This window comes from Thrips palmi, unplaced genomic scaffold, assembly GCF_012932325.1.
Source record: "Thrips palmi isolate BJ-2018 unplaced genomic scaffold, TpBJ-2018v1 HiC_scaffold_8, whole genome shotgun sequence".
NCBI classification, from domain to species: Eukaryota; Metazoa; Arthropoda; class Insecta; order Thysanoptera; family Thripidae; genus Thrips; species Thrips palmi.
This window is the reverse complement of record NW_023144635.1, coordinates 6,927,036-6,951,772: the sequence shown is the minus strand read 5'-3', so window position 1 is coordinate 6,951,772 and position 24,737 is coordinate 6,927,036. Positions and strand designations below refer to the sequence as shown.

General features: G+C 38.1%; 7 protein-coding genes across 21 annotated transcripts; 3 read left to right on the top strand and 4 right to left on the bottom strand.

The window, feature by feature from the left end:
• Positions 1–351: 351 nt before the first annotated feature.
• Positions 352–4,091, bottom strand: LOC117652936 (V-type proton ATPase subunit S1). Its single transcript, XM_034398137.1, has 4 exons — positions 3,290–4,091; positions 2,878–3,009; positions 2,648–2,797; positions 352–2,561 (listed from the first exon to the last, which is right to left on the bottom strand). The coding sequence occupies exons 1-4, from the start codon at positions 4,049–4,051 to the stop codon at positions 2,349–2,351; spliced, it is 1,257 nt and encodes a 418-aa protein (XP_034254028.1). The 5' UTR covers positions 4,052–4,091; the 3' UTR covers positions 352–2,348.
• Positions 4,092–4,333: 242 nt separating this feature from the next.
• Positions 4,334–6,866, top strand: LOC117652933 (mitochondrial-processing peptidase subunit beta). Its single transcript, XM_034398132.1, has 8 exons — positions 4,334–4,490; positions 4,905–5,123; positions 5,205–5,376; positions 5,455–5,611; positions 5,687–5,868; positions 5,958–6,241; positions 6,326–6,529; positions 6,642–6,866. Exons 1-8 carry the CDS (start codon positions 4,425–4,427, stop codon positions 6,780–6,782), a joined length of 1,425 nt encoding a protein of 474 aa, XP_034254023.1. The 5' UTR covers positions 4,334–4,424; the 3' UTR covers positions 6,783–6,866.
• A 288-nt stretch (positions 6,867–7,154) lies between these two features.
• On the bottom strand, positions 7,155–12,859 carry LOC117652931 (zinc finger protein 1 homolog). The gene is made up of 4 exons (XM_034398128.1): positions 12,695–12,859; positions 12,039–12,191; positions 11,648–11,743; positions 7,155–11,580 (listed from the first exon to the last, which is right to left on the bottom strand). Exons 1-4 carry the CDS (start codon positions 12,830–12,832, stop codon positions 10,258–10,260), a joined length of 1,710 nt encoding a protein of 569 aa, XP_034254019.1. The 5' UTR covers positions 12,833–12,859; the 3' UTR covers positions 7,155–10,257.
• LOC117652937 (oocyte zinc finger protein XlCOF26-like) lies at positions 12,595–16,596 on the top strand. 15 transcript variants are annotated; one of them, XM_034398139.1, is made up of 5 exons: positions 12,993–13,130; positions 13,477–13,685; positions 14,320–14,354; positions 14,608–14,789; positions 15,145–16,595. In XM_034398139.1, the coding sequence occupies exons 4-5, from the start codon at positions 14,619–14,621 to the stop codon at positions 15,946–15,948; spliced, it is 975 nt and encodes a 324-aa protein (XP_034254030.1). In that variant the 5' UTR covers positions 12,993–13,130; positions 13,477–13,685; positions 14,320–14,354; positions 14,608–14,618; the 3' UTR covers positions 15,949–16,595. The 15 variants fall into 15 exon arrangements, with proteins under 15 accessions (XP_034254038.1, XP_034254042.1, XP_034254032.1 ...); XM_034398138.1 differs by lacking the exon at positions 12,993–13,130 and adding an exon at positions 13,255–13,384; XM_034398147.1 differs by lacking the exons at positions 12,993–13,130; positions 13,477–13,685 and adding an exon at positions 12,595–12,732 and having other exon boundaries at positions 14,661–14,789; positions 15,145–16,596.
• Positions 16,597–16,641: 45 nt separating this feature from the next.
• Positions 16,642–20,900, bottom strand: LOC117652930 (TBC1 domain family member 12-like). The gene is made up of 9 exons (XM_034398127.1): positions 19,638–20,900; positions 19,441–19,567; positions 19,154–19,355; positions 18,941–19,058; positions 18,728–18,859; positions 18,490–18,637; positions 18,166–18,366; positions 17,874–18,087; positions 16,642–17,794 (listed from the first exon to the last, which is right to left on the bottom strand). The coding sequence occupies exons 1-9, from the start codon at positions 20,132–20,134 to the stop codon at positions 17,550–17,552; spliced, it is 1,884 nt and encodes a 627-aa protein (XP_034254018.1). The 5' UTR covers positions 20,135–20,900; the 3' UTR covers positions 16,642–17,549.
• Positions 20,901–20,946: 46 nt separating this feature from the next.
• On the top strand, positions 20,947–22,873 carry LOC117652942 (thioredoxin-2). The gene is made up of 4 exons (XM_034398159.1): positions 20,947–21,103; positions 21,787–21,891; positions 22,314–22,439; positions 22,519–22,873. The coding sequence occupies exons 1-4, from the start codon at positions 21,080–21,082 to the stop codon at positions 22,579–22,581; spliced, it is 318 nt and encodes a 105-aa protein (XP_034254050.1). The 5' UTR covers positions 20,947–21,079; the 3' UTR covers positions 22,582–22,873.
• Positions 22,850–24,658, bottom strand: LOC117652939 (protein LZIC-like). The gene is made up of 6 exons (XM_034398156.1): positions 24,297–24,658; positions 23,715–24,202; positions 23,498–23,633; positions 23,270–23,422; positions 23,072–23,198; positions 22,850–22,997 (listed from the first exon to the last, which is right to left on the bottom strand). Exons 2-6 carry the CDS (start codon positions 23,813–23,815, stop codon positions 22,933–22,935), a joined length of 582 nt encoding a protein of 193 aa, XP_034254047.1. The 5' UTR covers positions 23,816–24,202; positions 24,297–24,658; the 3' UTR covers positions 22,850–22,932.
• Positions 24,659–24,737: the final 79 nt, after the last annotated feature.

Here is a 24,737-nt window from a genome sequence, read left to right as displayed (position 1 = left end):
CACAAAATTCCTTCCTTCAACAACAAAACAAGAATTCAACTCCCATCAGGATTAATATTTTGCATTGCTAAAACAGCAAGAGTGGAGAGAAAAAGATTTTAACTGATCTAAGAAATTTTGTTTCAAATCTGAATGTCAATTATGAGTATGCTTTGATTAATTGCACAACAGCTCAATTCTCCTAATGCATAACTGCCTTTCTGAAAGTTTGCAGAGATTTTTATTTCTCAGTTTGGCACATAAGTGTACTAAGAAACATACGTCTACATATGTTGATGAAAACTATTTACATATGATGCCTGAATTCAGGAAGGTGTTAGATGATGAGGGCTTGAATTATGAAAAGAGAAATTCATAAACACTTCCTTGCTGAACAGAATGAAAAACAGATGTTGCTATTGGGATTTTTTAGGTTTTGTCCCATACTCCATTGCACTTTGCCCTGTAAAGGAGAGTCAATATTCATTCACACCATAAGTAAGTTAAGAGGAACAAATTTACTAAAATAATGGACAACACATCAATAAAACAAACCATCAAAAATACATTTCACTTCCATCAATTGTGGGAAGTATAATTGCAACCCTAATCATGATATGTCTCAAAGATTTGATATGTCAATTCAATCAATTCCAAAAAAGTTATTTTCAGAGAAATTGAAAGGCAGGTGGACACAGTAGTCATATTCAAAAATGTAGGTAACTGTGGAAAAACTAATAAATAAATAACATTAAATTCAATTCTACAGGATAGAGTCCTAAACATGTAACAGTAATCAAAATCAAACATGAAAAAAAAAAGCCTCTGATATATGAAAAAGGACAGAAAGTGAAATATCTGCACTCATGTATCAAAATAGATGGAGATTTAAACAATTGAAAACATTCATAAAAATATAGATACAAGAAGACATTAGAAATGTAAATAACACATCATGACAGCATAATGACACTCAAAAATCACAATGATATCTTAAGGGAAAAAGCAGTGAAGCCAAGTGTGATAGAGCAAGTTGACAATAACTACACAGGCTATTTACCCTCACTGGCAGCCTCATCAATATATGGAAAAGTGCGTGGTGCATTTGGTGGACACTAGCTGCATATAAGTAAGAATGTCCTTTAGAGAATCATGAAATACGGTCGTTTACTTTCTTCCTCAGCCCTAAATGCAGCTAGCGCCATCTGATTTGAGCAAAATTTTACATGAAATAGAAAATTACCTAAAACCGATAACTGCTGACTACACTGTCATAGTGTTTTAAATCAACCATGTACTTAAGCTCTGCATCAATTCTGATGTAGGGCTTTACCTTGTACAAGGGACACAGTATACATTCAAACTCCAGCTGGAAAACTGAAAAAGCCTTAGGTTGTCAAAGTCTCAACCAAATGTACACACACACACTCGAGAAATGAGCCAGCCTTGAATCAATTTAAGAAGACTCACAGAATATAAGGTATGTACAACAAAAGATGAATCTATACATGTATCAGCACCATAAGAAAGCTTTGATATGTGCAAGATAGAAATTGATTGTGCATTCAAAATGTTACTGTAAGATAAAGAAATATTTAACCTTGTGACTTTGAAACGAAACATCCTTCAATGAAACCAAAAATGTCCAAACACATTTTCAGTATTTACACATATGACAGCACCAAATTATCTTGAATTATAAGATTTCAACACGAATGCTACGTTTTCTTTCTCATGACTCATTGCTAAGTAGCTGCTGTCTATCAGATAATATTTGGGGTAAGATTTATTTGCTACTGCCTACAATGTTGGGAATAAGCCAGAGGGATTGACATACTAAAACCAACATAACTACGGGACAATATTCAAAGGTGACAGAACAAAATGTCAAAATAATTAAAAACACATGAGTCTGACGCTTTCAAAGACCGTAGACATACAATGGCTGGGTTTTCCCTTTTTTTGCTCTACTGGTCTTATTTTTGGAGGGGGGAGGGGGGTCCTTAAAATTTTATTGGGTACACACACATGCTCAGCACTAACTCTTTGGAGCTGTGAAGTTTCTTTACATCATTTTGGACTAGATTTAAGGACAAAATAAGTTGGAATGTACTGTACAGAAACGAAAGACTCAGACTGCGTAGAAGTTAACTAGTTTTCTTGGCACCATTTTAATTTTATGTTGTGCCCAACTAAATAGAGGTGCAACAGCTTTTCATTTATTCTTTTCAACCTATAATTTTAAGACTTGCTAATGCATTTAATAAAACAATTTAAAATATGTCGCACATGCTAATCTCCTTTTCAATTTTCTTTTTCTGAAAAGGACATTGCCATCATGATACAAATACCTAACATGACATTTTTCATTATTCCTGGGCATTGAAAACAAGAGGCTTTCCTTTGGGGTCATCAAAACGATCCATAGTGTGGATGTTCATCATCATATCTATACCCCAAGCAACAATGAATAGAAGAAGGAAAGTAACAAACAACCCAGACCAGATTGGTATGGTGAAGAATGGAACACAATCCTCTGAAGCAGCAAAGTCAGCTCTGGTTGAACCCATTAAAGGTTGGACCTGTAGCAAAATTAAAAAAAAAAAAACATCGGATGTTGAAGGAGAAAACAAATAAATAAATTGTAAATGTGTTTGATTTAACTTACCTTAATGTTCTTTAACTTAAGAGAGACTGATTTATCAGCAGATTGGAAAGTGGCTGTACTTCCACAGCTGTATGAAAAGTTAATTGGAGCCTTGATTACAGTTGTGGGTTCAAGTAAATGCTTTTGATTGCGAGAATCTTCATATTCAGCCTAAAGAAAAATAAAAAATTATTCATCTGAATTACTTACAGCTCAGTATATTGTTGAAACAATTTTGAATTGAATCTTACCTGAATCAACTGCCAATAACCAGAGTCTGTGAAGTTGAATCTGAAGCGAAGAGTTGCCTTATCAGAGGATGTGTCCACCTTGTACCTAGCAACCATCCTGATGAGGCTCTTCCTGGTATCTGGAGGTCCAACCTAAAACAGTAATTGAAATATTTGATTCGGATGGTGAGGATAGCTGGGAAGTGACATTCAAATTGTTAGTAGAGGTTCTCCAGCATATTTAACAGCTTTAATACATTGAGAGCAGATTTGAAGTCAGAGTCAAAATGAGTCAAAAATCTTATTTTTGTGATGAAACCAATATTTTTTTTGTAAAAGTGCAGACATGCATTTGGATCAAGTATAGCTTACAATAGCACTGATCTACCTTACTTTAAATGAATTCGGCATAGTATTCCAAAATGATACTTACAGCTTCTCCTGAGCTGAGATTGAAGTTTGTGCCATTGATTGTGAGCACAGGGCACTCTGATGTGTAGAGCATGATTTGAGAGGAGTTACCAGTAGACTTTATGACGGTATTGCAGCCAGTTGTTGTAGTTGGCTCAGCATCGCGCCTCACTCTCCTTGACTCTGGAGCAGTCCAGGATGCATGTCGACCAGTGTAGACAGCCAAGACATCTGAATACTTCTCAACCATTTGCTTGAACAATGAAGCGACGGTCTTGTCATGTCGAAGCAGCATTTGAGAACGATCTTCACCTCCCTTCAGGCCACCCAAATTGAAAAGTAAAATTTTCTTGTCAGCCTCAGGTAGAACTTCCCCAGAAACTTCCTCCCACTTGTAGCCCAGCTTGGAGAGCCTGTTGAGTGCCTTCATAGGAGATTGAACAGAAGGGAAGAACTCCAGGCTATTGCCACCCTTGATGGACTGCAGTGCAGGAAAGGTGGATTGAGCTTCGGAGCTTTGTCTGCTAAAATCTTCTACACTCAGCGAGTCTTCAGCAAACAGAGCCACCACAGGACTATTCCGATCCAGCCGCCGCATCAAAACATCAAGGAACTCATCCACTTCCATGGCAGACAAAGCAGCAGGAGTTGCACCATTTGCACCGACACTTGATGATTCCCATAATAATACGGGCACATGAGAATGTGCATTAGTTGAGAATATAGTTCCTAAAATTACAGCTAGAACAGCAGTTAAGTACATCTTGGAAGAAGCCATCTTCATTGTATCATATGACAGCAGAACCCGTGACCCGGATAGTCTGCTGGGGTCCTCTCAAGTTTTCTGCTGCTTTTGTGGTCGCTTCTGGTCGAGGGAAGTTTTTGAAACCATAAATCAGAAAGGAACTGAAAATGTCAAGTGCATGGTTAAAGATTTCAAAAAATAAAATTTCACAACGATGCTGTTTTATGTGAATGGGAAGGTAGAAACGGGCAAATGAAAATATGTTTTTATGCCGTTGTGTTACCACCACTGTTTTTTTTTTCACACTGCCTTTCAGAAAGACGAACTTCGTGCTGAGATCGTCTGCTTTCTTCTTCAACCTCGTCGTCCTCCCGTAGCTGCCCTTTCTGTCGGTACCTAAATTGGCACAGAAATGGCGTTTCAACTTGTGCGACTAAGCTCGAGCACCTTGCGGAGGCTCTCTAAAAATGCCAACCAGGTAGGTCGAAGGTTACAGTTTGTCACTTACTCAAAATCTTGTTCGCAACGCTGTAAGCATAGGTAGCCTAGGATGGTGTCAGCTGTAGAGGGCAGAACATCATATTTCCTCGAAAAAGCTCCTCCCACTTTAGCTAACTTACTCAGACAACTATTATAAATATAAAAAGATTATGTAATATTGAGTTGACATACTAGAGAGGGGTGTTTTATCAGTTTAGAGGGGGCAACACGTACTTAGTGTTGTATGTTATAACCTCTGCTGTTATGTACCAAAATATATGATTACCTAACTATGCCATTCAGACTTGGAAAAACCTTTGATTTTTCTTTGGTTTTTAAGGTGCATGCCTGATTTACCATTTCGGATTTCCTGATGTTATTGTCTTACTTACTGTCATCTTGTGTTTGTCAGGCCCCTCTTCGTTGGCGTTCAACATCTGCCAATCCGCTCATCAGAGATGTTAATGTCCCACCTACATGCGTCACAGCTCTGAATTCTGGTCTGCGAGTCGCCACTGAAGACACAGGTGCCCCTACTGCGACAGTTGGTCTCTGGATTGACGCTGGTTCAAGATATGAATCGGAACAGACCAATGGTGTCGCCCACTTTTTGGAGCACATGGCTTTTAAGGTATTATTGGTCCATAATACTTTGCCAGACTTGCTTCTGTTGGTTTTCTTCACTCATATTTACTAAAACTTATGTTTGTAGGGCACAAGCAAGAGGTCTCAAACAGACCTTGAGCTTGAAGTTGAAAATATGGGAGCACACTTGAACGCTTACACATCCCGGGAGCAGACTGTATTCTATGCCAAGTGCTTGAAGCAAGATGTTCCTAAAGCAGTGGAAATTCTTTCTGACATCATCACAAACTCTACTTTAGGTGAGACTCTTTACAGTACGTTTGATATGTGCTGTCCAGTTCTTATGGCTAATTATGCCTTCTTTATTGATGTTTCAGGTGCCAATGAAATTGAACGCGAACGAAGTGTAATTTTACGAGAAATGCAGGAAGTGGAAACAAACCTCCAGGAAGTGACTTTTGATTATCTCCATGCCACAGCGTATCAGGGAACTCCTCTGGGCCGCACAATCCTTGGGCCAACTGAGAATATCAAGTAACGTGTTCTGTTACTTCTTGCCCTCTATTACTGATTAGGACCACTATTTAACTCATTTCTTTTGTTCCGTAGGAGCATTTCTCGTGACGATCTTCAGGACTACATTAAAACTCACTACAAAGCCCCAAGGGTAGTCTTGGCAGGTGCAGGTGGCGTTGATCACAATGAGCTTGTTAAGTTGGCTGAAACACACTTCCAGAAACTGGACAATCAGGATGGACCTGTTCCAGAAATCAAACCCTGCAGATTTACTGGTTAGTAGTCGTTGTCTCAAGTAGTTGTGGACTTGCCTTTTCTTGTCTGTGTAGGACAGAGGTAACATTCATCATATATTAATTTATAGGATCAGAGGTTCGTTTGCGTGATGATGCCATTCCTTTGGCACATGTTGCGCTTGCTGTTGAGGGGTGTGGCTGGACCGATGCTGACAATATCCCACTTATGGTTGCCAACACACTCCTGGGAGCATGGGATCGCTCACAGGGTGGTGGCGCAAACAATGCCTCCCAGCTTGCTGCTCTTACTGCTGAGGATGAAGCAGCCCATTCTTTCCAGTCTTTCAACACTTGCTACAAGGACACTGGACTGTGGGGAATCTATTTTGTTTCTGACCCAATGAAAATTGAGGTAATGATTTCATAGTGTTATTCTACAGCATTGAATTAAAGACCCCAAATGTCCTTTCACTAAATTTTTTGCTTATCTTTTCAGAATATGGTTTACAACATTCAGAATGTTTGGAAACTGATGTGCACCTCTCTGACAGAGCGAGACGTTATTAGAGCACGCAATCTCTTTAAAACAAATATGCTGCTGCAGCTTGATGGAACTACCCCAGTTTGTGAAGACATTGGCCGTCAGATGCTCTGCTACAATAGGCGAATTCCTATCAATGAACTGGAACAGCGTATTGATGTGAGTACTCAAGTTTTTCTTTCGCATCTTTTGCAAATTGTTATGTAATTGTTAAACTTGTCTTGCCATTGTGATGCTGAAAACATTTTTATGTTAAAATTTTATGTTTCAGAGTGTTACTGCCAAAGATATTATGAATGTATGCATGAAGTACATTTATGACAAATGCCCGGCTGTTGCTGCTGTTGGACCTGTTGAGCAGTTGCCCGACTACAGCAATATTCGCTCTGGACAGTACTGGATCAGATTGTAGGTGGAGAGAATCATTAGATTAAAGGGTTTGTCCTTCTCATCCTCTACCTACATTTCCATCTCAAGAAACTTTAGGATTTTTAAACACAGATTGTGCTCTTTTAACTTCTTTAGATAAAGGCTGTAGACTCTTTGTTTCTTTCACTGTGCTACCGTTGGAGTCAAGCATTGTCAATGACCCAGTCTTAAAAGCTTATAAATCATCTTAAGTTGAAATTATGTAAATAAAGTAAAATAAACTGTTAACTTGTGTCTTATTTATAAGAAATTTTACTTCTTGGAGAGTGGCACATTCCAAAAAAAGTGGGAAGTGAAGATTGAATGTAAAGGGGAGAAAGTCAAATTCCCTTTCAGGGTAAGAAAGGAAACCAAATACAGATTTTCATTTTATTGAAAAAAAAATTGAGCTTGTACTGAGTATATTCAATCTACTGCTAATGACATATAAAACATCTAAAATTATCATTACAGTTGCTGCTTGTCAACCAAGCTATAACTTGACACAAGTAGCAATCAGATCTACAGTTCTCATACCGGAGCCAGAGGCAAGAAAAGATGGCTTCTAAACATGCATACAGGGGAAGTACTGTTAACATTGACACTGAATAACAAATGAGAAGGAATTTAACTGAATGCTTAGAGTTCCACCATAGCCTTTGAGTGAGTGAGCTATAACTCATAAATGCATTCATATGTGAATTTCCAGAAGTATGTTTAAGTCAGGAAAACATCAATATGAAAGCAATAAGATTTAGGTTGACATCCTCAAAGCCGATAGATGTAAAGTCATGATCAAAAGGCACAGGACACATTAGTCCAAATTAGTACTACCTAGGTGATGCTATGAACTGCCCACTTGAACAAGCAGTGCATTTCTTTGAGATATTCATTAGCTCTGGTGCTGTATGTGAACAATAGCACTTCACAGTATTTCACATGGAAAAGAAAATAGAACAGGGCTGATTTTGAGCACTGCGAAGAATCTGTAACATTGGTCAGGTAAAGCCATAGCTTCTTAAGAGATGAAAAAACAAAATGTATATTAACAGCAATCAAGCATTTGTAAGTACACAGAAATTGGCAGATAGCATAAATTCATGAGTACTTCATAAGGTTGGAATTATAGGCGACTGACTAAACACATTTAAAACTAACACAGTAAAGTATCTTTATATCTATATTTTTCTGACATATCAGAGTCAAATAAATTTCTACTTCTCAAATGCAAAATTTGAACTTACATCAAAGACAAAATGAGGAAACAATACAACCACTTGAATGCTCTCAAAAACCTTGAAATGATTTAAAATAGATAAAAGCCAAAGAAATTTCTGGGCTCTAATCTTTTGAGATGGTAACTATATTTTCTCAATCGGGGTAGAGAACAATTGCAACTTAGGTGTTTAAAAAAAGAGCAAATAAATCCAGATTTAACATGGCTTGCACATCTTTGAAAGTAGATAGAGACCTCCACAAAATTACAAAAAATGATCACTTGCATGTGGTCAAAGGAACTGGACCCTAACTGAACATCAACAACAGAATGCAACTAAGTGAGAACAAAATCCTCTGCAAACATAATAGGAACATAAAGGCAGGCCAGTTCCATGAAATAAATGATCCATTGATCAATAGCAAATCAATTCAGATTTTAAATAATTTTACTTGACAAGTGTTATTAACACTATGAGTGCAGTGTGACTATAATATGGCTGCAATTATGCATTTCTCACTCCATTCCAATTCACCTGCCCCCACTCAGATAGACCAACAAAAGATAAAATCAGCTAGAAGTCTTGCTCTAATGAGATTTGTGTTGGTACGGTATGAATTTGATAATTGTTCTCTTTGTTACAAAGTCAAATATTTTAATCTACCACATCTACTAACAGTACCAACTAACCCATACTCTATATTGTGAAGAAATGCTCTATTTACTTTTAAAAATTTAAGACCCACACAAAAGGCTGAAGGTAAACCTACCATACAGCTTCATGCAGCCACAATCCACCGTGCATCAGGTACCAAGAAATGCTTTCAGCACACACATACACAAAAAAAAAGGCTTACAAAAGATGAGGTTTAAAAATCAAATTATCAAAACTTAAACATGCCATCAAATGGAAGAACAGAGAGAATTTCAAAGAAGCTGCTTGCAACAAAAATGAAAATGATCCTGCACAAGTTCAAAAATTAACAAAATAAAAGCTAACATTTAAAAACAAAACTGAACAATTTTTAACTTCAATTTCAGAAATTTCACATGATGAAGGAACAGAGTTTCATATTTACACACACACAAGCCACACCCTTTTCTCATATTACACAAAAGTGCATTCACTTGACAATTGGTAATGTTTCTGAGAGGGGTACCGCTTATAAGCCTGTAAATGTTGAAGATAGCCAATACATAGAATCAGATAAAAGAATAACAAGTAACTAAAAATTAATTATAATTTAAAATTTTTACAGTTGTTTTGACAAGCAAATGATAAAAAAACTAGGTTTACAAGAACCTACAGAGATCAAGATCAATATACACATTTTATCACGTATACAAATGTAAAACTGTACATCACTGAGTTGAATTAATGATCCTACAGTGATGTAACCATACCAATAAAACAAAATATTAGCAACAATTTAGCCAGTTCTTTTCTATTACATGCAAAAGATGACGGACATGATGGTCTCTAAGTCAAGCTTCAAAAAGCAAGTACAAAGTAAGATCCAGAGCACATAACTGCAATCAAGATGAGATAGAAATAAATGGCAATAATGATTAAGCCGTATTAATACTAGCACATTTTTCAGATGTGGAAACACCAATACCCGTAAGGTTAACCAGATGAATTTGTCGGCAAGTCTTAAAATATATGGAGTTTAAAAGTTTCTAAAACTTTGAATCACAGCCTACTATGAGGTGCACCAAACACCGGATCACAAATGGCTGTAAGCTTACTCTGACGAATTCTTAATTTTGCAGCTAGTGCACAGTCAGTGCTATGGCTGAGTAGCTAAGATATGGCTCTTACATTAATGATTTCGCAAGAATCCAACTTCATTGTGATTCCAACTGAAACAAATGTTGCTGTTATGTTATTGCTAAAACTCAAATGAAAACAATTTATTATAATGAGGACATTTAACAAATTCCAACATCATTTGTTGGTTAAGATTATTTTGACTGGAATAGAACTATGTAGAAAACCCTAATCAAAGTAAAAGTGTAACAGTAAAATTCAATCAAGAACATAAATCAATATGTTAAATTTTATAGAACAAAAAACAAGTCAATAAAAACAAAATAAAACATTTAAAATTGCCAATGTTCTTAAATTTACAGGTAAGGCAAAAGTAAAACTTGAGATGAATATAACACTGCGTTATATAGAGGTGCAAAATGGATTAAAGATAAAGGCAGGCTTAAGAAGGCGAGCCCTACTGGCTGTCCAAACAGCAGGGCAGCCTGTAAACTACACCTGGCTAACTTGAGGTGGTGGAACAGACACAGATTGAAGTTGATGATCCTGAAGGTGCGCTATCTGCTCGGAGTGCTGAGGCTGCTGAGGCTGAGGAGTAAGTGGCTGCTGCATTTGAGGTGTTGGAGGCTGTCGCAACCCTGGGGTAGGAGGTTGTTGAAGCTGCGGAAGTTGGGGTGTGGAAGAGGGCTGAGGGCCTGGTGTGGCTGATGGTTGCGGATGAGGTGTTGAAGACAGTTGAGACATTTGCTGGTGATGTTCAGCCATTGCAACTTGCATTTGATGAATGTTCGGCTTCTGTTCTATTTGGTCAGGGTGATATCTCTTAACATGCTCATTAAGATTGGCCCTTTGAGTAAATGACTTTTGACAAATTTTACAAGAGAATGGCTTCTCCCCTGTGTGACGTCGGATATGGCAAGTTAAAGTACCCTGCTGGGCAAAAGTTTTGAAACAGTAGCTGCATTCATATGGCTTCTCACCTGTGTGTATTCGAACGTGAGCCTCAAGGACACCCAAGGTGGTAAAGGGTTTGTTGCAATATGGACATAGGTATGGCTTTTCCCCAGTATGCTGTAATGAGTGAAGTTTCAACCCTAATTCTGTTTTAAGAGTTTTCCGGCATGTCTGGCAAGTGTACCACTGCTTTTCTCCATGAGTCTTTTCATGATATTTGAGGTTTGCTAATTGATAAAATTGTTTGTTGCAAACTGTACATGTGTGGGGTTTTGTACCAGTGTGTATGAGTTTGTGATTCCATAGAGCTCCTGCACTTGAATACATTTTAGAGCACAAATCACAATAGTAAACACTCTTGATGCCACTTTGAGCTCTTTTAGTAGGTACAAACACTGGCCCAGCAAATGAATCTGATTGTTTCATGAGACCTGAAGGCTTTAGGCTGTTGAGCAAAGATGGACCATGTTGCGGTGAGGTAGATGCTTGTGGTTGATCTTCTTGGCCTGCAGAGAACTGAGAAGGGGAAGGCCGTTCGCCATTTTGAACTGGCTGAGCAAATTGGTGTAAGTTAGATATGAATTCTTGCACTGAAGGGGGCTTCCGATCTTCAAAGTCCCACTTAGTTGTATTACTGTCATGAGAGAAAGGAACACTCTTCAGTGTGTGTAATCCTACAGGATGACCTGCCTGTTCCTTCAGAGCATCCTCTTGCCATGTTGGATGTTGGTGAAGCTTTTCAGAATCCTGATGTGATGGACCGCTGTGGCTCAAACTGTCTTGAGATGAAATGTGACGAACTCCAAAAGAAGCATAGTTTTGAGGATGTCCATCCTTAGACAGCTCCCCTTGACTCAGATCCTACAATGAAATGAAAGATTTAAAGTTTGGTACAAAATAATTAAATCTTGGTAGAACTTGTACATACCTCCATGTCACCCTTAGAATTGGCATATTGTCCAGCAGAGGGAGCTGATGAGCTTTGGGACAGATTACTGTCATTTTGTGATAGATTTTGGAGAGCCTAAAATTTATAAGAGTATGAATTACAATACGAAACCTGAATTCACACTCGTTGATGCCTCAGCAGCATAGTGTTGTGGTCCAAATCCAGACACAACTGATAAATGCTCCTGGACCAGTCATAGACCATTCTTTAGATGCCATCATCTACTTCTCTTGCATCTGGATCCGACCAACTACGCTACACCACCTAGGCATCAGTAAGCGTGAATGCATCTTTTCAACAATGCACTGTAATAGCCATAAGCCTAAATCAAAATTATATCTAAGACCGAGTTAAATGTCCATTTTCTTACCTGAGTGTTGGCTGACGGATGGACTTGACGTCCAATGAACTGTCTCAAAGTTGCATCAGATCGCTCACATTGGGTCTTAAATTCAAATGATCTATGGACTTGATTGAGGCAACTGTGGCATATCTTATTCGGGAGCCCATCACATGAAGATACCTGAAACAAATGACAATGAATGAATAAATGGGCGACTCCAGCTGTTTTGAATAGCAATGGTATGAATTGGTCGCAATAATGTGCACAAAAAGGAGCCAAAAAGCTAGTTATATAAGAGGAGTGCTTGTTATTCTCAAAGAAAAGAGAGGTAATGAATGACAGTCTACAGCAGTAGACAGTGTTTGTCAACAAACCGTGACAACTCAACAGTCCTGCTACTACAACCATGTAAATTACACCTCAAAAGCGAGAAAAAGCTAGATATAACATAGTCAGGGAGAGCAGCATCTTAATATTGCACGGAAATTGAACCAGGCTCTCTGAAGTCCTCAAAGAGCGAATGCACAGCACCTCTTTAGGTCGTCAGCTGATGTAAACAAGTGCAGGGCCGCAGGGCCGAGTGTGCGCGTTGGAGGGAACAATCGCACCAACAAGGAACGTGACTTTAACAGCTGGTTTCGTCAGATTCCAAGTTGTCAGACGCATTATTCTTGATACTTTACCTTCAGTGAGGCAATGGTCATCATTTGTTGTGAGAGAGGTACCGCCTGCCTGCCCTGCTTTCCTTCATCAAAAATGGGCACTAGGGAATATTCTTCAATTAAACATAACCGGCATATTCTGCTAAAGTCGGGCGTCATTGCACTCGAAACCGCTTTGAACGCAAATAACCAAAATACATGAAAATGTAAGCCTAAAACGCTAAGCTAGCTAAGCCTATGTTTGAGCTTTCTTCTTGTTCTTCACTTCTCGTTTGGTTACCGGTGACCACAATTTTTGACCTTTTTTTCGCGATAGGGGCTAAGGTGTAATGACATTTTCAACCGTCTCTGATTTGCCTATTTCTTCACTGAAAATAAGTTTGAATGATCCTGGTGTACAATAAATTGCAGAATGCGCGAGGATTCTTTCTGAGCGACTTGAGATAACCTGATAATGGTAAAATAAGTTCAATCGAAAAGATGACGTTGGTTGTGGAGGCTATGTCCATCTTGTTTTTTTTCAATCGCCGCAACGAAAGAATTCGTTCTCCTTCCCTGATGATTTCTGTCTAGGAGGCTCCCAAATATCAATCATCCGTTTGATGAATATTTTTAAAAATTGTCGTTCTCTCACATTAGCCCCAAACTAAGGCGTTTGCCTGCAAAATTTTGTAAAGCCAATTTTTTTCTGCCCTAGCGCAGCGTCACGAGGTGATAAAAAAAAATCCCGTTTCGATACTCCTGCGAAATGGTCATATTTTTCTCAGCAGCTTTCTAATAAATTTTATGGTTTAAATTTGAAGCTTTTGCCGAATTAGAAAGATGATGATGTGTGTGACCGGCGCCAAGGTTCAGTTTCGGTGTTTTGTGGGGAAAAGAAATGAATGAGCAGAAAAAGTGGCGCGGGGGAAAGGGGTGAGGAGGGGGGAGGTTGTCGCCCACCTTTTTTTTTACACTATTTACCTCCTTGAAGACCGCGGCGTTCGTTGCTTGTCATCGGGATTTCGGTCTGGTAATTAATTTACCTTCTATTTATTTAGCTCTTAAATGTGTAGAAGTCTTTCATGCTATTATCAATTTAGTCATGTATCACTGTTTTGGTTTGGTTCCTTCTCATTTGGGAAAAAGATTGCATCTGTATGATCCTGATTCCAATTGACAAGAAAACAAAAAGAGTTAATTGAACGCTTTGTTGCTCATAGTCAGATTATTGAGTGGAACTTCTACACACAGATGTTTCTAGTGTTTATGTCTGCCAAAGTTGGTTTTGTTGGGCTGTTCGCTCAAATTTCTTTATGCAATTTTCGGTAATATTTTTTTCCATAATTTATTCTTTATAAACAATTTTTTGGAAATTTCTCATGTTTATGCTGATGAGGCTTGATATTACTATATTTATTAATGTGTAAATACCAAGCATGATTTATGCTTTTGATATTATTTTACACCAGCAGTTACTCCCAATACATTTTTTTTGAAATTTCTGAATGGAATGTTATGTATTACACTGCAAAACAGAAAACAAATGCATTTCTCTTCCCTTGATTGGCCTCACTAGGTGCATAGAACTACATCTGTGCTTGGTATGTCACTTGAAACCAAAGCTGTAAGGCTGAATTTTATTTTTGATATTTCCTTTGTTGCAGAATGATAAGATTTTATTATGGCATCGGAACCAAAGGTAAGTTAAATGTGTTTTGTTTTATGTAACTTCATGGGTGTTTTATCTAAGCATTTATATTGTTCTTGTTTTAAATTTTGAGACCGTTCTGTGGTGCGTTGTTCCATATGTGCTTGTGATGGATTCTGCAGTTATTCTTGGGGGTTGTAGTTCCTTTGTTGTTTCTTTTACATCAATCTACTTTGTTTATTAAGATTTCATATGCATGTAAATATTCCATGTTTCTTGTGTGTGTGTGTGTGTATGTGTGTAGTTTCGTGAGTGATGTCTGGGGACGTGCATTACCCGGGCTGGTGCTGTCGTCAGATTGCGGCACAGCTCAGCCAAGCTCTCTTCACAATGGCTGATTTACATGCCCAAGTCTCTGACTTAAGGGAGGAAAATCGGCAATTGAAAATCAAGATAGAGAGTATTGACATCCAAACACCTCAGGAGGTAATTTTCAATCATCTTCTTCCATGTTACTTTTCTTTCTTTCCCAGAACTTATTGTACAATGAAATAGAAATATCATTTGTACCTATGATTGAAGAAAATTAATGGATCCAAGAACTTTACCTTTCTTTGTTTTTCTCTTATGATATGGGAGTGGTGTGCTATTCTTCAGCATCTTGTCAAACTTTCTGATTTAAAATTGTTGCTGCTGTATATATTTCAATTTTCTGTAGCTGTACATACTTCCTGTACTGCATCATTTAGCAAGGTTTTCCTCTATCTTATAACAATCCCTGTTGTGTGTTTTTCCTATGTTACATCCTGGAGTTGAATTGGTTTTAATTTTTCTTTTCTAGGATGTTTCTGCTATCAGAAGACCCCTGGCTAAAAAGGCAACCTTGGATCCAAGTCCTATTCCCATAATATCTTCAAATTCAACTAGTATTCAAAAAGATTTTGACCACCCACCAGGGACTTTCAAGCAAGAACTCCAACTGATAAATCCAGTTGAGACTCCTATCAATAGGGAAGTAGATGGAGCTGAAGAAAAAGTTGATTTGAATGGCCCATTGAAGCAAATTTCTGATGAAAGGGCTGGAGAGGCTTCAGATGCAACTTTGTCTCATTCTGGTGGAGACTTAAAATGCGAAAAATGTGAATGTGCCTTTCCGAACTCTGACCTTTTAACTACACATCAAGCTGTTCACTTTGGACGAAGTTTTCATATTTGCAAAGTATGTAATGCTATGTTTCTGCTCAAAGCAGATCTCTACCGACATTGGACCACTCATCCAAATATCAAGCAGCATGTTTGTCAGTTGTGTGGAAAGGCATATACATCAAAAAATAATTACAAACTGCACGTCAAAACTCACACTGGTGAGGGATTATATCCTTGTGAAGTATGTGGCAAAGCATTTCATTCAGAAAATCACTTGAATGTTCATCGCAGGATCCACACTGGTGAGCGTCCTTTTGAATGTCAGTATTGTGAAAAATCCTTTACTCAAAAATCTGGTTTGATTAATCATACCAGACTTCATACTGGTGAGAAACCCTTTTTGTGTCCATCTTGTCCCAAGGCTTTCACCCAAAAGTCAAATCTGAACTTCCACTTATCTAAACATCATCCAGTTCCGGGCAATATTTCATCTAATTAGTGTTTATTAGGTGTTGATGAATACCTCACTTGATACCTCATCATAGTGTTAGCGACGTTTGAAGTTCTACAAGACTGTTGTATGTTTCTCATTAATGTTAAGTTTGATGATAATTGAGGAGTGCTGGTAAATCTCAATAGTTAAAAGATTCTCATTTCCTTTGTTTTCTTTTCATTTGAGCTCTTCCGCCTCAAGTAAATTTCAAGTTGTGTGTGTTATGAATCACATAAGATGTGCCATATTCAATCAATTGATTGTTGCATTTTTTCTGGTTGAATTTTTTCTGTTTTTTCATGTGTTTGTAGAGCAGATATTCAGAAGTACAAAGTTGTCATAGTGCTCACATGTTAGTTTTTGTAAGTTTTATAGTTGGAGTATTCTTGTTTCATGATCTTGTGTTAACTTAATAGAGTTTAAACTCTATCTGTTCTGATAAAATTTATCTCTGTGCTTTGAAGGATTACCATATCTGTTATTGTAAGCTGCTCCAACAATACTTTTTGTTTCAAGCAGTTTGTTAATACTAGAAGTAGTATTAAGGTTCTTCTTTCTTACCAGAAAAGCAGATTTTGTCTCAATAATTGCTTTTTTGAAGGCCTTATAATTCTATTATAGAAGATTCTTGTTTTGAAAATTGATACGTTTTTCTATCTTAACCTTTCTTGTGCTGGTCAAAGAAGAAAATTAAGAGTCTTTTGCAATAAATTACATTTATAACCATCACAATTTTAACAGACAACTGCTTCTTCCACAAAACAAAAATCCAGACTACAATGTTGATAACACTAATAAGTCCTGCAAATTCATACAAAAATAGAGACTTTAGATTAGGGCTAAATGGATTGAGCATAACAAGTACAAGAGGTTAGGAATATGACATGTAAGAAAGACACCTGGTCAAAAGACGGAACAAAATATGATGGAACATACTTTGAGAAGTATCTCTATAGATGAGAAACAAAGCCTCTCTGAAACAGGAAGGAAAATACTAAATGAACACATCTTTAAAAAGAGGAGATTCCACATGAAAACAGGAAATAACAATTGTACTATTGTCACAGTTTTTATCTCTTCTCTACAGATGACTAGCCTTCAAAGGAAAACAACAAAACAAATTAAAACAAAAGTTGATAGTAAAGCATAAATGACACAGAGTTGACATAACAGCATGAGGTATTGTAATAACGTTTCACTCAACACCTTACTATTCCCTGTCGCAACCTGTGATAAAAACCTCTTTAGCTCGTAAATTTATCAGATACTGCAGAAACTGGCGGTCATAACAAAACTTAAATAACTACTGTAACAAATAATAAAAATTAAGACAAACTGTAAAAGAAAACTAAAAGATACAGATCTCTTTGTAACAAGGTCATGAGATAAAATTAGAGATTTTCAAAATATAATATCAATGTTGCTTTATAAAAAATATCATTACGTTTAAAAAATGACAGGTCATTTGAGCAATGAATACAAAAATAAATAAACTCTATTCGCTCACATGTCTATCAAGAATTTCTTTTAATAAAAAGTGCTGCATTACCTATTGCACATGGTACATGCAAGATTATAACAACTCGAGAAGTAAAATCCCTGCTCACTTAACTAAGCTCAACTGGTGTATTTGTTCCTGAACTATTCGTCGTACTGCAATATGAACCACTTGAAGGAGCACCACAGGTTGAACGGTACGTTGAGAGTAAATCAACATAGTGCTGCATTCGTATCCCTTGAATAGATACAAAAAGATTGTCAGCATTTAAATCCTCTGGCAATTTTGTTAAAAATTGTGCTCCAGCTAGAAAGTCAAAGCCTAGCAACAGCTCTTGGTGTAAGTGAAGAACGCCTATAAAATGAAAGAAGACAAATATTAAATAGAGCTAATCGGTGAGCTCACAATCAAGGAATCAGTGCCACCTACTCACCTAGGGCAGTACGAAATAAAAATTCTTCGCCATCCCTTAAAAAGACATCCCAAACTCGACAAGCTACATCAAGGGGCATTGCTTTGGCAAAAACTGTGTAGATCCAATCAAGAAGATACAAGTCTGGTGTGAGGTGTGATTTTATAAAGTGACTATGTATTCTAGGAAGGTTTTCAGCCATCAATTGCTCAAATACAGAGTAATAAGCTTGCATCTGAAACAGAAAATGGGAAATAAAAAACAGCAGTAGAGAATGTTACTAGTGCAGTAAACACGCAGTGTATACACCTACCACAGATTGGTCTAATCTGAAAAATGCCATGTGGCATGGGCGATTGAGAAGATTAGCAAAGCATACAAAAGCTTGCGCTTCTTCCATGTTGAGAATCAAAATTGCAGCAAGGAAGGACATACCCTGAACATAACCAATGTCTGGACGATAACATGCATAAGCCCCCAAAAGACTATGCAATATGTCATAATAAGGACCACCCTAAACAAACAAAACAAAAAGGTATTACAATTATGTAATATAATCATTTTTTTAAAAGCTGCAACATAAAATTTAAAAAAATAATAAAAAACTGCAGTACATTATGCTGAAAAACCAACATACTTTTTGAAATATACATAACTGTGGGAATGTTCTAGAAATATCCAGTTGAATTAACTCAATACTGGCTTGTCTGTCAGGATTATCATTTTCTTCAACAGAATCATTATTACTGGAGGAGTTGCTTACTGCTTTAAGCAGCTCCTGAGCTCTGAAAATTAAATTGTTTACGTCTTGGGTCAATAGAGAACACTCACTGAAATGTTCAGTTGTTGAAAATTTCAATGTATATGACTCATACCTGGATACACAAATCTCATACAGTTCAGGGGTAACATTAAGTTCATTTCCAATAGCAAGTTGCCACACCTTCCCTCTCACACATGGAGGGATTCCTTGCCACCAGAGATTTCTAATCTTACGACAGCTCAAACTGAAATGTAAAGTAAGTATGTTTTAGAAGACTGGAGCAGATATTAAAAAGTTGTTGGAATTAGAAGATAGGACAACTTACACAGAGTTCCATTTGGGAAGAACATCATTAAGCCAAACTTTTGTGGCATGTGCTAATCTTTCCTCTGTCTTAATTTGCTGTTGCTGTTGCTTTTTTCTGATCTTTGCTTCTTGCCGTTCTAGAACAAGGAAAAATGTATTTCAAAATAAATCAAGAGGGTGCTTTACAAGCATCCACAAAATTTCTTCAGATGAGAGGGAATGAGATAAGTACCTCTTTTCTTGGCAGCCTCAACCATTTGTTCATATTCTTGCTTATGTTTGGCTTCTTCATCGATGGATTTGGCAGGCAAGTTTGCTGGTCTGTCATGCAATATTAATGCACTGCTGCTAGCAACTATATCTTCATAACGCTTGCTTCCATGAGCTGACCGTAAACTTGCAGGGGAGCCCAGAGGTCCTGGAGTTGCATTGTTCTGCAAAAGAAAAATAAGAATCATATAAAAACAGGTGATGTGAAACAATACAAGTTTTTTTTAAAAGAAGAGACAGCTTAAATACCTCATCAGAAACACCAGAGGTTGGGGATGCTTGTTCAAAAACAGACTTGCTGAACAGTTTCCATCCAGGAGCACCGGCACTAGATGAATTTTGTGATATGTCCCTACTTTTCCATGAAAAAACACCCCTGGAAATGAAATGATTTAGTAATTTCAAGTAGGGAATACAAACTTATACCTGAGAGTGGCTACACTTACCTGGAGAAAAAACTACTCAAGCCTCTTTTCTTTCTTTTCACAGTGTCATCAACTAAGCTTTCCTCAAGTTGGTGAGATGTTTCACTTGATAGGGAACTCCCATCACCTTCAGAAGGGCTTATGGTTTCTTGAAAAGATACATTGCTCATATCATCCTCTATCTGTTCAATATTGTTCAGCTGTTTATCTACATTCAAACCGCTCTTCACAGCAATACTTTCAGGATCATGTTCATTCATACACTGGTCTTCTTTCGAGGCACCGCAAGTTTCAATTGTAGTGCTCTCTTGTTTAGGGTAAATGATATGAAGTTGTTTTGTTAACGGGCTATATGCCAACGGTATCTTCTCCAAAAGCTCATTCAGAGGGACTGACTTTCCTCTGTTAGTGACTGGACAAGGAAAAGAGCCGTTGTCCATAGAAAATTCGGATCGATCTTGGAAGGTTTTCTTGGCATTTTCTTCAGGCATTTCATGGGAAAATCTATTTTTAATCATAATAACAAATACATGGCAGCCTGAACATGAAACATTTTGGAAGTCTTGCCTGCTGCAGTGATTCTAAGAATTCCATCTAAACAGGCTATGGACAGTCAAAATAGATGAGGAGAGCCTCACTGACAAAGACCTCAAAGACACTGTTGAGGAGGCACCTTGTTAGGTTAGGATTAAGTCAACGATTGGTTTCTTCGAAATTCATTCCGCGACCATATAAGCACGAATAAAACATCAGTTTGGACGTGACTGATTTCTCCGAGGGACCTCTATTTACGAAACATATGATCAAATCGAGATGGACACAAATATGAACGTAGGCTTGTTCTTCATTTCTAGTTTCCAAGTGACAACGCGTAACGTAACTTTACTGTAGGTTTCCTATTTTTGAAAGGTTCGACAAACGCCCAAGTAACTTTAAGGCAATTCCACAAGTATCTTGGTTTTAAAAGTCCTCTTGTCAACCTTGCTTCTTGCTGTCATAATAATGAAGCCTTTCAATTCCTACCAGGTTCGAAATAAACCATATTGCTGTTGGACTCACCGAGACCGAGACTATGAGCCATGAGTATGAAAAATTGGACCTCATGTCGGCTCCGTATCTCTTGGCATGTCATGACCGGGAACTGAAACAAGAAACGGCGTATTTGTCTATTCTTTTTGCGTTGTTCTCTGATTCCCGCTGTCTAGCAAGAAATAAAAGCATCTCTTAGAGAAGTTCTCTATTCGAGAAACGCGCTGTTGCCGTTGCCGCGTCATGAGGCGCCGGCGTCGTCTGTCACCCCCACTCCACTTCCACTTGACGCGCACGCGCTCGCTCGTCATCATTCCATTCCTCCATTCCATTCCATTCCCAACTGCTCGACGCCGCTGTCGCCGCGCTCCACGTCCTCCCCGGCCGACTTTTCCCATTTTCTCCTGTCAAACCCTCACTGACGTAAATCTACGATGGTGCACCACGTGAAGGACCAGGTTTGTAAACAGGATGCAGCCATTTATGTCGCGGTCCCTGACATTGAGGGAAATTGATCTAGTTAGAGGCGGTCCACACCCCTCGCGCCTTATCTCTTTTCTACCTTTCACTCTGGGCCGGTGTTAATTTATGGTTTATGTTGTCTCGATCTCACGGTGCTTGCTGTTTCTTTTTAAACTAATAAAAAATAGTCAAATAGTGGTCATATTTGAGACGCTATCTCATTTCTTGGCGCCTTTTTCCCCTTCTAAAAGGTTGGGATGGCCTCTTGAAGCTTGGTTAGTAACCACGCTACGTTGTGCGTTCCTGTAATTGCTCGAAATCGTTTAAAAACTTAATTGTCCTTTCCTGCTTCTGCTCTTAGGCCTCTGCCTATGGTGGAAGCCGGACTGGGTCTTTCCATGTGGAACACAAACTTTTCCGTGTCATCATTGTCACATATGATTCATAGGAAGTGACCTTGAGCTACCTACATTTATGCAACACCTCTTGTGCTCTTTTATAAATTGTCAGTGAATTCATTTCAGAAGCTTGCCAAGGTCATTTTATTGCACAATTGTTGTCAGACTGTCATTTGAAATTTACTTGCACCTTTCTTCCCTGGTCTGGAGTTTTTAAGAAAATGAAAAGAAAGACCATGTACAAAGTTTCCATTTCTAACAACTGCTATGTTTTGTCACAGGGAGATTTGGAGGCGAAGTTGACTGAGGCGGGTAGTAGCCTGGTTGTAATTGATTTCTTTGCCACATGGTGTGGTCCGTGCAAGATCATCGCTCCCAAACTTGTGGTGAGTTTTCATTTACCCTTACTTTCGAAAAAAATTCTTTACCAGGCAATGCGCACTCTTTGCGTTTTATGTGAGAGTATATGGGTAATATGCTGAAGGGTTGGGTGCTTGACACATTATGATCTATTTTCTTCATTTGTGTAATTATAATGATCCACTTACACTTTTACTGAGATGCTAATTATAACCATCTCCTACAAATTTTTTTTAGATGTATTTATCGTTGTTAGGAATATTTCTCTTTTTCCATTAGTCTAATTATTTTTTCTTCATGGATGACAATGCCTGGTTTTACTTTATCATGTAGTGTGTAAATGGCTGATTAGATAAGACAAGACCTGAAAGGCGGGAAGGGTGATAATTGCCTTGTTCAAAGTAAGTCTTCATCAAAGGGCTTACAATTTTTTCATGTCTTGTTCCAGGAACTCAGTGCTGAATATCCTGATGTTGTATTTCTGAAAGTGGACGTTGACGAAAATGAGGATATTGCCACAGATTACAACATCTCTGCCATGCCCACTTTTGTCTTCATTAAGAACAAGCAGAAGGTGATTATTTATGTTTTTCCAACGTGCTGAAAACTTTCAAGGAAGTAAAATAAAACTACTAACTTTTTTTCGTTTTCAGGTTGAGTCTTTCTCAGGAGCCAGCTACGACTTACTGAAGGAGAAGGTTCTTAATCTTAAGTAAATAAATTACCACATTGCACCTCAAGTGCAATTTTTTTTTTCCACAACCGTATGCATTGTTTATACATTTTTTTATTCACTTTGCTACTTTCTATTACTGCTGCATAATGTTTCACGTGTGTTGTGTGCTGGCCACATGTAAGATTAGGCCTGTATATTTCTGTTAAAGTATATTTGATTCAAGAAGTATTTTTAAAAATTATTGCGGAATAGTACAGCCTGGATACACTATGGGACCTGCTAGATTGCTGTTTGTTTTAAACATGAAATAAACTTCACCATCACTATTTTAATTCATTCTTATTTTCTTACAAAAGACCACCTCATAAAAATTTTAAGTGTGCAGAAAAATCTATTTTGTTGCATGAACAGACCTTGCCTCTTTACCTGCCATATCCAAGGCATCCTGACCAATACCTATAAAATATAATATCACTGCATAATTCTGTGCATGAGTTCAAACAATTCAGATTCATTTTATTTCCACTTACCAGCATCTGAGACTTCAACAAAGCTAAGCCTTTGGCAGTTGCTTTGTGATGAATGCTCACTCAGAAGTTTAAGCTCAGCAGCTGAAAGTTTCTCTCCAAGCTGCCTCAGGGCATTAAGAACTTCCACCTGGCAGATTAAAATTAATTATATCTATCCGAATTTAAGTCAGAGAAACATCTAGAACCTTTATTTATTACCTTCTCATTTTCTGCTGAGAGACCTCCTTTGCCCAATTTAATATCCCGTTCAATATCTGACAATCTTTCACGAAGAAGCCCTGGTTCTCTTCTGGCAAACATCCTAATCACAGCTGGGGTTCGGAAAGCAGCACTTATGGCTGCTTGAGTAGCCTAGTGGAAGTTTGATAAAATGGAGTCACAGAATTCAAATTAAAGAATAAAAAATAAAAGCTGGCGAAAATTTACCAGCTGCATGGCGCTTAAATGGTCCACAAGTGTCATGTCTCCAGACATCATCTTCGATAGGCTCTCGTTGAGCTCCTTGAGTTGCTCTAGCGTATCATTTTTTGTGTCAGTATATTCGGATTCATCTAATTCGCTTCTGAAACAGAAACATAAACCGACAATTTTTGGTTACACAAAAATAGTAAAGAGGTAGGAGTGTATCTTAACCTAATCTTACTTGCACGACTCTAAGTCTTCCAGCTGCTGAACCAGTCTATCAAGTTGTCCTTGAAGATTTTGGCGTAGCTGCTCAGTTTCGTTGCGCCCTCGCGATGACATGGTAGCAATTAAAAAAGAGGAGAAGTCTGAACTGAACCAGATAATCAACAGACCGGGGCGGGGGATAGTGTCAACAATGTTATTATCCTCTAGATCTGAATTCACTGTCTTGGTAAAGTGCTCTTGATGAAAAATGAGTGAATATTACTGAAAGTTTCAAATGCTGAATACTGAGAAAATGGTCAGCATTATTTGACTGTTACGCAGTCACTGTTTGTGCCCTTTCAAATGTCAAATTATGTCAACAAAGCCGTCTGCTGTAGTCTGCTGGAAGCGGATCCGGATGTTTAATTTTCATACAACTCGCGGGCTCTGGTTTCCTTTCCTTGCGCTTGCACGTGGACTTTCTTAAGTTGCGCTTGCACGTCCACCAAGAGCTCCAGCTTGCTGCACAGAGGCAAAAGTTTAAATACCATATCTGACTTGAATCAATTACTCATTCACCAAATGATTTTGAAGGGTGTCATACACTTGCACGCACCATGGAGAACGAAGTACCCAGTCATTCCCTTTTCCGGGTGGCAATTATTTTACTTTTTAAAACATTTTTCTTCAACTTAATTACTTAACTGCCGAAGGGAAAAGTGTTAACACGTGCAGGGCTTAAGTACTTTCGCAAGGGTGATCTGTCTCAACATCAGTCGGTTGTACGCTCATTGGGTCGCCTTTCCCCGTCATCGCCCTGACCAAAAAAAATCGACGCATCAAGCAAGAGCACAAAGACGCATCGGTCGCAAAATTCTTCCTTCAGTTCAGACCAATTAAACCTCCGTTCGATTCAGTCCTTAAGCCCATATCATGTGAGATATGCCGAGAAAGCCGAAGCTGATAACGACCACCGTCCTCACTGATGTCATGCACCGTGACTAATCACCCGACATGACTAGTCACGGTTCGTTCGATAACGCCTAGTCACAGGAGT

Coding starts and splice junctions, on each gene's coding strand:
- LOC117652936 (XM_034398137.1), bottom strand. CDS start 4,051: ATGAAGATGGCTTCTTCCAAGATGTACTTAACTGCTGTTCTAGCTGTA. Junction 2,798..2,877: donor GTTATTGGCAGTTGATTCAG/GTAAGATTCAAT, acceptor ATTTTTCTTTAG/GCTGAATATGAAGATTCTCG. Junction 2,562..2,647: donor TTAAGTTAAAGAACATTAAG/GTAAGTTAAATC, acceptor ATTTTGCTACAG/GTCCAACCTTTAATGGGTTC.
- LOC117652933 (XM_034398132.1), top strand. CDS start 4,425: ATGGCGTTTCAACTTGTGCGACTAAGCTCGAGCACCTTGCGGAGGCTC. Junction 4,491..4,904: donor TCTCTAAAAATGCCAACCAG/GTAGGTCGAAGG, acceptor TGTGTTTGTCAG/GCCCCTCTTCGTTGGCGTTC. Junction 5,124..5,204: donor TGGAGCACATGGCTTTTAAG/GTATTATTGGTC, acceptor TTATGTTTGTAG/GGCACAAGCAAGAGGTCTCA.
- LOC117652937 (XM_034398141.1), top strand. CDS start 14,619: ATGTCTGGGGACGTGCATTACCCGGGCTGGTGCTGTCGTCAGATTGCG. Junction 14,790..15,144: donor ACATCCAAACACCTCAGGAG/GTAATTTTCAAT, acceptor TTTCTTTTCTAG/GATGTTTCTGCTATCAGAAG.
- LOC117652942 (XM_034398159.1), top strand. CDS start 21,080: ATGGTGCACCACGTGAAGGACCAG. Junction 21,104..21,786: donor TGCACCACGTGAAGGACCAG/GTTTGTAAACAG, acceptor GTTTTGTCACAG/GGAGATTTGGAGGCGAAGTT. Junction 21,892..22,313: donor TCATCGCTCCCAAACTTGTG/GTGAGTTTTCAT, acceptor GTCTTGTTCCAG/GAACTCAGTGCTGAATATCC.
- LOC117652939 (XM_034398156.1), bottom strand. CDS start 23,815: ATGTCATCGCGAGGGCGCAACGAAACTGAGCAGCTACGCCAAAATCTT. Junction 23,634..23,714: donor GAAGACTTAGAGTCGTGCAA/GTAAGATTAGGT, acceptor TTTCTGTTTCAG/AAGCGAATTAGATGAATCCG. Junction 23,199..23,269: donor TCTCAGCAGAAAATGAGAAG/GTAATAAATAAA, acceptor TTAATCTGCCAG/GTGGAAGTTCTTAATGCCCT.
- LOC117652931 (XM_034398128.1), bottom strand. CDS start 12,832: ATGACGCCCGACTTTAGCAGAATATGCCGGTTATGTTTAATTGAAGAA. Junction 11,744..12,038: donor ATCCGTCAGCCAACACTCAG/GTAAGAAAATGG, acceptor TATAAATTTTAG/GCTCTCCAAAATCTATCACA. Junction 11,581..11,647: donor ATTCTAAGGGTGACATGGAG/GTATGTACAAGT, acceptor ATTTCATTGTAG/GATCTGAGTCAAGGGGAGCT.
- LOC117652930 (XM_034398127.1), bottom strand. CDS start 20,134: ATGATTAAAAATAGATTTTCCCATGAAATGCCTGAAGAAAATGCCAAG. Junction 19,059..19,153: donor TGAGGCTGCCAAGAAAAGAG/GTACTTATCTCA, acceptor TCCTTGTTCTAG/AACGGCAAGAAGCAAAGATC. Junction 18,860..18,940: donor CTTCCCAAATGGAACTCTGT/GTAAGTTGTCCT, acceptor TTTACATTTCAG/TTTGAGCTGTCGTAAGATTA.